General features: G+C 38.7%; 1 protein-coding gene across 1 annotated transcript in view; it reads left to right on the top strand.

Moving 5' to 3' along the window:
* Nucleotides 1–13,252, top strand: part of ST6GALNAC3 (ST6 N-acetylgalactosaminide alpha-2,6-sialyltransferase 3) — a 230,219-nt gene that overhangs the window by 104,771 nt on the left and 112,196 nt on the right. Inside the window, exon 2 of the mRNA XM_074597217.1 lies at nucleotides 2,364–2,558. Within this exon, the coding sequence (XP_074453318.1) occupies nucleotides 2,364–2,558 (195 nt within the window). The remainder of the gene's footprint in view (nucleotides 1–2,363; nucleotides 2,559–13,252) is intronic.

Genomic DNA, 13,252 nt, shown 5'->3' with positions numbered 1-13,252 from the left:
GGCAGAGGCTCTTTAGAACAGCTCCCTGTGAGAAGCACACAAAGTTGATTGCAACGTTTTCAAGTTCAGAACATATCCGCATGAAATAAAGGAAGGAAAAAATGGTATTCAACAAACCAGGAAGATCGAATATATGGAAATCACATAGCAGCATCATACAGGGCAGTATTGCTGCTTCCTGCTGTGGACATTTTTGATTGAAGCATGCCTATGTAGTGGAATGAGACTACAGATTCCCCTTTAAATATTTGCAGTATTTTTATTCAGATTTGCAATAAATTATATGACTAATCCATGCACCTTCTTATTGCTTTATGATTATCACTTGCACTGCATATCTTGGCTGCTCTTAACACTTTCAAGGCCCTGATATATAGCTAAACATTTCTGATTCCATCTGGTACAAAGAGAAGTGACACAGAAGTGCTCCCCAGCCAGTTTATTGCAATTTAATGTAAATCTGCTATAATGCAGTTGATGAAGAGTGCAGTGGCTTCCATGAATTCTGAAAGCTGTGATTGGGTTGCGGCTGCTGCGCTGCCCTCTGAAGATTTGCTGAGTTTAATTTTACATTGCACAGCCATTAGCTAAGATTCCTCACTGAATCACATTGCCACAATTCTTCTTCATCATCCTCTTCCCTTTCCCTCACAGAGACTTCATTCACCCAAGTTTTCCATCTCGGTCTTTTGTTGCTTTTATCTTGCAAATTGCAGCCTCCTAATATATCAAAAAAGATAGACCCGTGCAATTGATCCCCATAATGTACTATTTTGTTAACTCTTGTGTATGGGAATGCAGTAATATCCCTTCAGATTTTCTGTCTGCTCTTTGTGATTCGCAGTGTTTCTTGTGTCCGGAAACTGAACCGGAGCATGGCAGCAGTGCCTACAGGCCTTACACATGGGCACATAAGCCTTGTGTGCTCATGTTCAGTAAAACCTTCTCTACATCTTTCCCAGTATGTTTGCTATGTAGATATGATTGTTTCTTCTGCTCAACGTTTTGAATTTTAGTTTCTGCAGACTGTGAAATGAACCTCCAGGCAAAGAGCAGATTCACCCGATGCAGTTACAATCAGAGCTCACCTTTCACCCCTCCATTGCCTTTGCAGCACGATGGCGACCTTATTGCCATCATGTACAGAAGCTGCCTTAAATGTGTGCTTTGCTGGTTCCTGTTAGTTGGTGGTATTTGTAGAAAGAATTGAGTGATCAGATTCTGCCATCCAGCATCAAGTGTTAGTATATATTTACATAGGCCCTTAGGCAAATAATTTTTTCCCCTCTCTTTTCTGTATATATTGCTGTTCAGAGGGATAGAATTAAATGGAGTAGGGTGATTAAACTGTGGCAAATGAGGTAAAGCTAGAAAGTAATTAAAATATGGTAAAAACACCTGTAAATGATCGTTGTTCCGTTCCTTCAGGGAAAATTTAAAAATAACCTTTACAACAGAGTATCATACCTAGAATCTTTACATATGCCAGCTAACATGTTTTGTTCTTAAGCAATTTGTCTGGAAGTAGTTGACTGCAGTATTTAAAAAATAGCTAAAACCAAGGAGAACATTGTGTTTCTTAGAAGTTTTTCTCCTGCAGACTGGGGAGTTACCCAGGGAAAAAGTTCGTATCTTTCTGTGGTTACATTAACCAGTCCAACCAACTGGATAGGTTAGAGGTGGAAAGCAAAGGCTAATTAGATACAGGCTTCAGAGCTGTTACATTATTAACAATGGAGGTCATGTTGTCCGAGGTAATAATGCCTTACCTTGTAAATTTGTGAACCTGGAATAAGGCAGAATGTTGTGCTGACTTCACCGACGATCTATTCTAAAATCTGTAAGGTTAGAGTATGAGTTCTGTTGCACGGGAATGTTTTAAAAATAAAGCACAATAAACCCAATCTGTGGTGATCATCTTCACAATAAACTGTGGTATGGCTGTAAATGACATTTTCACTTCGTGTGTTTGTCATGTGCTAGAGCACTGATGATTTTGAATTGAGCCTTTGGTGTGGATGTTTACATAAAAATCTTCATTACAAATACAAATAAAATTTAAAACTGATGTTTTTTGAAACTTAAAAAAAAAAGTTGTTGGTTTGGGGGTTTTTTGAACAAAACTGATTCGTTTCCAGCCCGTTCTAAAAGACACTCTCAAAACGTCTGAAATGCAAATTTATTGAAACAAAATGATCTGGTCACCTGTCTCCTTATGTTCCTGCAGCAAGGTAACTACCATAAAAATAATTTCACGTAAAGTTATCTAAAGTGTTTTTCCTTCAACCTACACTAGAAGATATGTATTTTTTATTAAAATCAATTCTGAATTTTAATAATTGATTTTCTTCTTTTCATTACAGAGAAAGTCCATTGTTGCTGTGAGTTTTGTTGCAGCATTCCTCTGTCTGATCATCGTTCGTCTCACCAATGAAGTAACTTTCCCTTTGATCCTAAACTGCTTTGGACAAACCAGTGTCAAATGGATACCATTTTCTAATGGCCAAAGGCAGCCTCTGAGAACTCATTATGGATATATAAATGTGAAAACACAAGAGGTAAGACCTGATATCAAGAGCACAGCAAAATAGACCAGTAGACTTCGCTTTTTCTGATCCCACATAACTGCTTTTTCTAGCAACCTGCCCAGAATAAAAACTAAAGCAAGCAATGGTTCTGAGCAAAGTCTCTTTTAAAAGTGTGCTACCATTTAAATAACCGCTGTGTTTTTTAATTTCTGTCACATCTGCAATGGAGAGAGCAGTAAGCTGCCTCAAAATCATGCTTGCTTGCAGTAAAAACTGGTATTTATACAAGCAAGAGAATTTTTTGGATTAATTTCAAGCCTTCGCTCCCTTTAGCTCAAAAGGAAATTTTCTTGTTTGCGTTCATAATAAAATCCTAAAAATGTTTAATTTTGCCTGGCATACCTGAGGAAGAAGTAGTTTATTTGTGTTTGTATATGCATGGAAAAGGAAAAGGGAATGATTTGTGAAACGAACATATGTGAGTGTAGAAAAGTTATAGAGCTAGAGGTTTACCGGATTTTTCTGAAACTATTACATTAACACTTGGTAGCTATTTGAAAACAAGGTATGTATTTCCAGTCTGTATTTTAAAATGCATTGACCGGTGTCTGCTTTGCCAAATACTTGCAGTGTGATAAAAATACTTGCGTGATAAAATTATATTTTACAAGGACTCCTGCTTCAAACTGTCTTAGTTGACAAAATATCTCATGACGTTGTTGGGTCTTGGTGGTAGTGGTGCTTTTTCCCCCAGACTCTTCCCTTCTGTCTCTCGCTCTGTACTATTTATAACAGATGCAAACTTGCAAAATAAGTTAACATAAAAAAGTAACTCTTTCTAAAAGTTGTTTCAGATCAGTTATAGCACTGTCAGTCATGAGAAATACTATCAGGCTTCCACTGACTGCTACTTATTCTTTATAAAATTGCAATTACTATATTAATGAATGAAATTCATTCAAATAGCAGCTTTTATAGACAACGAAAATACTTTACCACTTCATGATATTCAGTCCTATAAGCGTATTGGACAAGTTAATTATTATTTTACCTTTAAAGTGTTAAATATGAAAATCAGAATGAGAGAGGGTTATAGTTTTCAGAAGGCAGCTTCTTTTAAAATTCTGTATCTTTTAATTGTTGTCCCTGTAAGATGCAGCACTGAGTCTGTTGGAGGCCATGGTACGTTGTCTGCAGAGCAGAAAAAGGACAAGCAACCAAAAGGAAATCTGTTTGAGTCAGGGTGTGACTCCTAGTCCCAGTGAAATGAATGGCAGCTGCCGTTGAGTTCAAAAGGGCTAAGGCTCCATCCAGCATATCTTAAATACAGAAGGACCAGGAGCCCACCAAAAATGAGAGGGCAGTGTGTTCTGCATGTCCCTGGGTTATTGCCGTAGAGGCAGGCATGGAATATGAATGAGGCAGAGCTGCCATGGTCACTTGATCACTATCAGTCTGAACTGATAACTGCAGAGGAGAGGAGCATGCTAATCCATTTTTATTCACCATTGCCTTCATCAGAGGTTAGATGTAGCTTGTGGGAGCCTTAATTCATTCTTAAATTTGATAACACGCTTGGAAGTTCTAACAGTAAATGGAAATGAATGTCCTGAAAGTTGGTGACCAGTATCGATTAGTAAGACATTTGTCTCAATTTAGCTTAGGTCATGAAGGACTCCTTAAACTTAGTAATTTTAATTGTTTTCCCCCTTGTATTTGCAGATTACATTAATATTTGCTAATTAAAATGATAATGAAGAAACTGAACATGCCTTGCTAATTGTGAATGCACTGTCTTCTGACTTAATTATTCCCTATGCAAATAGGGAAGTTTTATTGTGCTGCCCATGTGAAAAGCTTTTACTCAGCTCGTGTTCCTAACTCACACTCGTAGCTTTCTCAGACTACAATTTTTATAACACAGATTGCTTTATAAAATATGCATTTGTATTAAAATGGCCAGCAATTCTTGATTGTTCATAGAGATTAAAACCACAGATCTCTCATTTCTGTAACCACCAAATACATTGAATTTCTGCTCGTTTCATATAATTAAGTTATTCTTTTCTAGTTTTCCATGCTTCTGTGGTGTGTAAGATAAGCAGAAGGTCCAGTCTGTGAGTGCAGCTAATGCCCTAAAAAAATGTGGCTAAGGTTTTTGCAAAATGGGACACACGCTTTCTCATCAATGGGGAAGGACCAAAAGGTGAAGAAACTATGCCATAATGAATTATCAGAAAACTCTGGTGGAAAGGAAGATAGGAGAGAAGGCTTTTAAAGACATGAAATTTGGCTTTCTCTTTTGTTGAGAGAATCTATGCGTACCTGTTGAATGTGTTCATAGTCTTCAAGGGTGTCCTTTGAAGCCTATCACCCCACTGGGTCCTACGTGTCTCCTGCTGTCTGATAGCACTCCCTCCTGTTCCTCAGCCAATTCCAACATCCTTCTTTTCTTCACCTTTGTTCTCTGTTCTCATCTACCTATTCCTCTCAGGCTCCACTCTGAGGCCTGGCTGCATGCAGCATGCCAGGGCTCTCTGATCCCAACTTCTCGGTGTACTTAAATAGTACATATACAAGGTCAACCAAACAGAGTAATCCGAGTAATTTACCACCAACCCAGTCAGTCATCTGACGTGACAGGGAAGCTGGAAAATCTAGATGAACTACAAGTCTACATTTCCTGCCCCTCCATCGCATACTTAGTTTCTGAGAAAAATGAAAAAAAAAACAACCAAAGACTTGAATCCAAAGGAAAAAAGTTGAAGTTAGGAGGAGCTGATTCCTTTTGGGGTAAGGCTGAGTGGGATGAGACTTGAAAATCTTATGAGATGGTGGAAAATAAATTACTTGGTGGTTAAGAGTGAAGTGATGAATGATGTGTATTAAAAAAGATCAGGAAATATGGTGATATGAACATCTGTGTTTATCCCAAGTAAAAAACAGTGACGTGTATATTATTAGGTATGATCAAAATAATGCAGTAAACACGTATTTCAAGGGTGTTTTGCATTTGACTTGACAATATAATACTATAGAATTTTTATTATTAAAAAGTCTGAAAAACATTTTAAGATTACTATAACTAATTGTATGGGAGTATTTAATATAAAATGCAGAGAGACATAACTTAATCCCTAATTAAGGCTGTACATAATACAGGGTTGTTGCTATGGTTTCCTTGATTTGTAGCTATAGCAACAGCTTTGGAAAAACTGTCTTTATGTACAGTAAACATACTATATTTAAAATATAAATAGATGTGAAGTGTTGTGCTATACTGGCCCATTATGTCTAGAGGCATTTTAGTTTGACTTTTGAGATATTTATGAAATAGATGATTCTTCACCTAGAAAATGTGTGTTTAGTGCCCACCCTCCCTCCCCTCAAGAGAAAAGGATCCTTTAGTATTCCTCCACAGTGTGATCTCTTTTCCCTTTTCAATGTCCACCTCTGAGGGGTCTCCCTGAGATTTGCGACAGACTATGGCTGCCTGTGTTGCAATATTGTTCTCTCTCTCAAGTACATGAATGTTGATCTTTCGGTGAAAAGGAGGTGTATGGGCAAGATGACGTTTCTGTCCCTTATTTCCTCCACTTTGTACCTATGGATTTTTGATGATGTGTCCCATGAAATCCATCTTTAAGAAACATCATGCCTATCATGTGTTAGTTATTTTTATCCTATTCCTGGTTTTTTTTTCATAGAAAATATTACTTTGATAGAACTCCACAGTGGTTACCTAACTGAAACCTATTGTCATTTGCATAAATTATCCCCCCAGCCCCAAGCTGATGTAATGATTCTTCCTGTGTATCAAAAATAGACGAGCAGATAAAAAGAAGCAGGTATAGAAAATATAACCTTCCTCCTTCTTTCATACCCCTCCTACTCTGCAAAGAGTTCTGGCAAAATTAATGAACATCATGTATTTAAATTGCGGCATTATGACATCAATTTAAGACCCATTAGCAGTTTGAAACTTTATGCTAGGCAAGTCTAATAGTGTTCTTGGATATTTGATTGTGCTTCCTGAAAGGTGAATATTGAATAGATTTTTACTCTACCGTCAGTATTAAAATAATATAGCATCTTCTTACATACATAAAATCTGAAATATAGCTGCAATAACACTTGAAACATAATTATAAGAAGTATATTCAAGTACTATACAAAGATTAAAACTGTTCTTGGAAAAGGGTAAGTTCTGAGATGACCTAAAATCCCTACATTAAACTGCAGCTGTGAGATCTAATGGCTTCATCTAAAATGAATTCTGAGGGAGAGAAGAGCCTTTGTGTCATGAACATTGAAGAATCTCACAGTATAGTGATGAGCACTAGATAAAACATGCTTTGTAGAAGTTAAGATATTTTTTTAATCCTATTGTAACTGAAAAACTCATCAATACTGTGTTGATGTTGAAGAAATAAATTTGGATCATATTATCACATACCATTTTGTCGTGTAGCCTAAACAAACTAGTATACAAGCATTAACGGCTTGCCAGTTGTGGAACGCACAGCCACATGTGTGTGTGAACAATACAGCCTAGTTTCTTTTTTTCCCCTTTTGCCAGTTCTGTGGTAGAACTCAACTGAAAAGAGTGGAGGTTTCCACAAGTGAAATATCCCAGATATGAATAAAAACAGGAGGACGCTAGAGACCTTGTACATACTTGTGTAGTACTTCTTTTTTTTTTTTTTTTAACAGAACAAAGTAATTGCATTAAACAACAGCACCTGAAGTATGGAGGAAAACTAACATAACATGCAAAAATACAGGTTATGTGATGTGCTGTCTGACCACAGGTTATGTGATGTGCTGTCTGACTATAAGATAAGGCATGTACCATTTCAACAATAGCAGAAGCAAAGTTATCAAACATGTTAGGAGTAATCGTAGGAATGACCCGTATCAATCATGAGAGACCATGTTCTTATAAAACTTGTATAACGAAATTTAAAAATGCACAAAGAAAGCAAAGAATGTGATGGATGTTTTAATATTAGTTTCTTTCCAGATACAGGAAGGAAGAAAAAATTTAAAAAGGACTGAAATTTTCATATGAAATACTAAAAATAAATAACGCTAGTGATCAACGTGGGAAGGTTTAAGTTTTGCCTCTGTTAGTGGTGGATGCAGAATGACACTATGAAGAGAAACGTGGAGAATAGCACTGGGCTTTGTGTCAGAACAGAAGGTATCAGACTGTGAACTTGCATGGTGTATTCAGCTAACTTCAGAGATGTTCGTTTCATGCTCTTGCAGGGAAGAACTGGGTCCTAGAGAGACTAAAAAGCTACATCAACCAGAACTCACTGTGACAGAAAGTTGCTTTAGTATTTAACTTCTGACACATTCATGACTTCCGTCCTGTCTTTTCCTTTGGGATCTTATTCATTGTTACAGCTTAAGAATTCATAGGATATTTTGTTAAGAAAAGGTCATCTGTTTCATAGTCATCTATCATTTATACCCCTTCTAAGACACAATTTTATATCAGTTGCTCAGTTAAATCATTTCAGCCCCAGTAATCACGTAATAATGATAATAGTAATAATAATGGAAGTAAAACTAAACATGACATACATTCTTCTGGATATTTTTTGGCTTCTGCTATATAAATTTTCAGGAACAACTTTTCCTGGAAGTATTGCAGAAGGGTTGGCTACATAACATTTTTAATAACAATCACATTGCGTGTTACACGTCTGAGAGAGAAGGGATTGGGTTGTTGGTTCCCATCCCCCCACCCCTCTGTGTTTGCTAACTATACTAGACCTCCCATTCCTGGCTCTGGGAGCCATAGGCACACACTTGAAAATAAAATTCCTTCCAAAGACTATAACCACCAAATGAGCAAGTCCAGGAGCACATCTTATATTACAGAAATAGACCTCAATAAACAAATTATCACCAGAGTCACCACTGCCCTCTTCCGCTTTCCAGCCCCCTTTTTATCTGGGACAAGAGAGAACCATCAGAATAAGCTGCAAGGTCCACGTGAAACCACTGAGGCTGTTATGAACCTACAAGAGAGAAGGGAGCACAGATGATGTGTGTCCTCAGTAGAGTAAATCCTGCCAGCTCAGCCTTTTTCCTTCTGTATATATGGAATTAGCTTAGGTTTTTAAAGCTGCCACAACTCTGATGGTGTCTCATGAGGAAAAAGTCAAGTGCCAGGATAAATATATCGAGTGTTCTATACAAAGAAATTAAATCTGCTCCACACAGAGCCCGAATGTGATGAGTCAAGCAATGCTGCTTGTGTCGCAGCTCTGCTTTTTTTAAAAAAAAAAAGTCTAGGAGACTTCAGAAGAGATTACTATCAGCCAGTGAGCTGTGCCATCAGAAGTCAATCCCTAAAGAATCTGGGCTGGTAGAAATAAATGTCTACGATGCACAGTCATGGGCTGGATTGATCTGTTGAACGGAGCTTGCGGGTTATTCCAGAAAAGGTGCCTGGTGTCGTGGATTTGCCATCCACCCTGGTTATATGTAATTTCCAGAGAGTTATCCCACCTTCTTGAGGATTTTTTTACTGGTAAAGAAGGGGAGGTTTACATTAGAAGTTAGACACCTTACAAGAAGGTGCCAGGTGTGTTTTCCATGTGAGAAGTGTGAACAACGCCTCTCCAAATGAGAGACACGACACTCTTAAAATTGACTTGGCACCATTTGGAAAACAGAGACAAACCAAAGTTTCGCAGTTACCCAGCTTGACAGACAAACTTCTATCAGAAAAGTGTTGTTTTAGTTGAATGGCAGATGGACTGGACAAAGTGAATGGAGTATTCTTTGGACTGGTAAAGAAAAGAGAGAGGTTTGGTGTAAAAGCTTCTTGAATGAGTCCAAACCCCTGGGGAAGATAGCAAAGGTGGACTCCCTGTGTAATGAGCAGTTGAGGGTGAAGCTTGTGGTCAAGGGGGGGAGGAGGAACTTACTGCCCTTACTCTGGATGAGAATTGTCACAATGATGTGATTTCAGCTTTTGTCAATAACGGTTGTTAAATGAAGGATGGGCTGGTTTGCATTAATAGTAAACAAGGTGTTTCTTGGTGTTCCATTTTATCAGTTGGGAGAGCAGAGCCCTGTCATTTACTCGCTGAATATCCTCCCACCACTGCGGTTTAAAAAATAAGATGCCTCCATCATAAGGAATTCAGTGTCACCCTCCTGAGTTTATAGCTGGAGTCTATATCTCACAGAGGTTCAAGGTATCATTTGAAGCCAAGTGTTGCTAGTTTTGGATGCAGTGACAATGGCTGAGGTGCACTTTGTACTGGTGTATAAAATACACCACAGAGTAAAAAGAGCCAGTGAAAATGGAATTTTGCTCATATAATTGTTTCTACACAAGGGGTTTCTGCTGGCTGTGGCAATCGGCGATTTTAGCTCTTTGAGCTCTTGCCCAGCAGAGCTATCCTGGCAGAGATGCGCAGCGCAGAGCTGACCCGAGGCTATTAATACTTCCCTGCAGGGAAGCAGCGTGCCAGCCACACACACACAGTGACACGTACGTGCAGGGGTGTGCACGTAAACACAGCCGCTAGAACTTGCTCAAGAGACAGACTCCTAACACTGACAATCGTGCCAATTACTGGCTAGTTTTAAATCCACAGCCATCTTCCTTGAAAGCCTTTGCTTTCCAAGTTTGCTCCCATGGCCATCTGTCATAGCCGGCGTTTGGCAGCTTCAGGTTCTGCTGCAAGGCTCTGCGGATTGAATACATAGTTTTGTCTTTTTTATTGTTCTCTGAGTTGGTGGAAAGTTTCTACCACGTGAGCCTTTTCTCTTAGGCTTTTTGTTAGATTAAAATGTGAACCTTAAATGCATTTTTGAGCTGTTAATCTGTGCTATCTGCTCTCAGACCGGACTGGAACAGGTGGACTGGTGTAACTGCTGCATGGAGAGAAATGAGCTCAGAGACCCTCTTAGAGCAGATGCAGATTGCATCAGCCATAATTGCTTTTCTTGGGATAGTCTCTCTTGTCTGGCTGAATACATTAATCCATACTACCAAATATGTGTTTTTTGGTCTGTAAGAGGGCCTGTATGGCTGTCGTATCAAAACCCTCGTGCCCCTTACTGGCATAGCTGTATGCTGGCAGTGTGTGCGTCTTAGCGCTGTACTTGATGGAGTTACAGTGTCTGTAACAAGGAGCTACGTTTTCTGTGGGTGTAGCTGTAAATTTTGTCCACTCATCATAAATCATTTTTTAACTACCTCTAAACCAATAAGTGATATTTCCACCAACATTGAAAAGTTCATGGTAAATTGTGTCCCTGGGGCTGCACCCTGAAATGAAGATTCAGTCTGGGGAGGGGTGGGGAGAAAATGAAGTTCTGTGTTATTTGCAGTGTTTCTGTCCTCTATCTTTATTTTTCTGTCTCTCCATTTGATGTATTTTTCATATTCAGCTAGTCAGAGATTACAGTAATTCATTGTTTCCTGTCACTCAGAAAAGCAGCTGGCATGCCCATTAGATGGATAAATACAGTGTTAAGTGAAATTCCCAAAATGAGTGCAGAGAAATTAATAGAGTGATTTTGGGATTGTCCACTTAATGACAACAATTAATCCTACATTTTTATCCCCAACCCCAGGGATGCACATTTTACTGCCTTTACCTTGTTCATACCAGTCAAGTCCTCTTTTTCAGCAAGTAATAGCATCATTTTTTGAAGTACAGCTTCTTGAATTTGTTTTTAAGAGGCTATTGTAGTTAGGACCCAGAGTTTTGGATTTGACATTGATGGAAATGCCACAGGTCTTAGATCAAGACTGCTTGCTCCAGTTAGAGACTGCAAAGAATGCTCAAGGGCCCTGTATTAATATTACACCAGCCAAAGCGCAAGTCGGTTTGGGTTGATTTCCCTGGTTCTAATTCAGTGATGCTACCACCCTCCCTCCCTTCTGCCTTTTGCGTACTGGTGCCTAGGATTCATCTTGGTAAAGAGAAAATATAATTTCTTGAGTGCATCAAGTTGAAAAAGTATTTTTCTAAGCTTTTCTTCAAATGCCGTCAGACTCCTACGAAATGCCTGCCTGCATGCACAAGAGTCACCCCAAAGTAGTTCCAGGGCAGTACGTTGAAAGCTTAGATCAGCACTGGCTAATATCCTACAATAGAAATTAAACAGCAAAGTGAAGGATAAAGTTTGGCTTTTAGGTAAAAACAATAGCCTTGTATTTGATGACAATTTTGTTCTCAGGTGTTTTTTGTGTAATTAATTTTATTGATTTATTAACATTTTCTGGTTTACAATACAGTTTCTCATGTCATCTTATTTCTAGCATGTAAAAGATTTGTAATGTCTATCCTATTTCCTGTTAGCTCTTCCTTTTTAGATCCAGTCCATGTTGTCCAAAACTGCTGATTTCTTTCTTCAGCCTCCTCTGCTATTTGGCTTGCCCTTCACTGCCCAAAATCTCTTTCACTAGATCATCAGATTACTTCTCCAAAAATATACTACCATTTAGGCCATCTTTGAAGGCATAGCTTGGAGATTTAGGAGATAAGAGGCTGTTCTTAGGCCAGCTGCTGCTCCGTTTTGCACGAGGTTTCATTCCTGAATGGATTCAAGATGTATCCCCAAGATGAATTCATTATATTCATCCAGGCTTCGGAAGAGCAACCGGGAACAGATTTCAAACCAGAAGAACCTATCGCAAAATTGTGTCTCAGATCAGAGCTCACGTACATTTTTAAGTTTCTTTCTGATGTCTTTACAAGCACAACTTCTCTCTCAAATCGAATGAGTCTCTAAAAAGTTCATTTGCAGCCATGCCAGTGTCTCCCAAAGGCTGAGTACAGGCACTTTTCAGTGTTTTTGAGGCTAAACTGGCTCTCTAGTTAGAAGCCAGAGAAATGTAATTTTCTCAAACACATGGTAGATGGTGTGTCTTCGTTAATACTCTCAATGGCACACCTTCAGGGAGTCCCACAGGAGAGTGCCTTGGAGGTAGAGGGACCATCCTGTGGGAACCCCCATTCAGGTGAGTCCGTGCTGGAGCTATCTTATTCATTTCTGCTCCAGTTGGTGCTTGGTGTTGGATGCGCCTTGTCATCACCAGTATCAGTGACAACTGATGGAGCTGATGATATTACTGTAAGGCAAATAACGATGATTATTGTTGATCTTTTACTCAGAAGAGAACAGGCAGAGGAACAGGATGGAGCTCTTATGAACTACCCTCAGTTTCTGTCCTGCTGCTGGTGTGGACCAAATGTACTCTTCACTGCTTCAGGTTCATCATGTTTGTAAAGGATTCGTGTTTACAAAGAGCAAGTAATATTTTTGGATCAAGTCACTTCTGGTCATGTTGAAAAAGTAAAATGGGGGCATTCAGACTGACTGTCGTAAAATGATTGGGGATTTACCATCCCTGATAGATTATCACTTACTACCATTGTATTACAGATAGAACTTTATTGTCAGAACAACAACAAAAATAATCTTTGCACTACACTAATGCTTTATTCTGATTGACAAAGGACGAGGCAATCCAGGTACTGTGACAGCAGTGATGGCACGATTTATATAATGATATATAACAACTTCCATACACTGCCATTAATTTCTGCATGAATTCTGTCTGTCTTTGATAAGCATGTGTAACTCCTAATAAATTATTTTGGAGCTGAGCACGAGAATCAAGGAGAAATGGACTTTTGTAGGTGTGGAGGCTGGTGATAGCTGAAAATGAGAAGGCAAAA

The sequence above is a fragment of the Larus michahellis genome, chromosome 8 (genome assembly GCF_964199755.1).
Source record: "Larus michahellis chromosome 8, bLarMic1.1, whole genome shotgun sequence".
NCBI classification, from domain to species: Eukaryota; Metazoa; Chordata; class Aves; order Charadriiformes; family Laridae; genus Larus; species Larus michahellis.
Note: the sequence above shows the minus strand (reverse complement) of the source record. Positions and strands in the feature narration are given on the sequence as shown.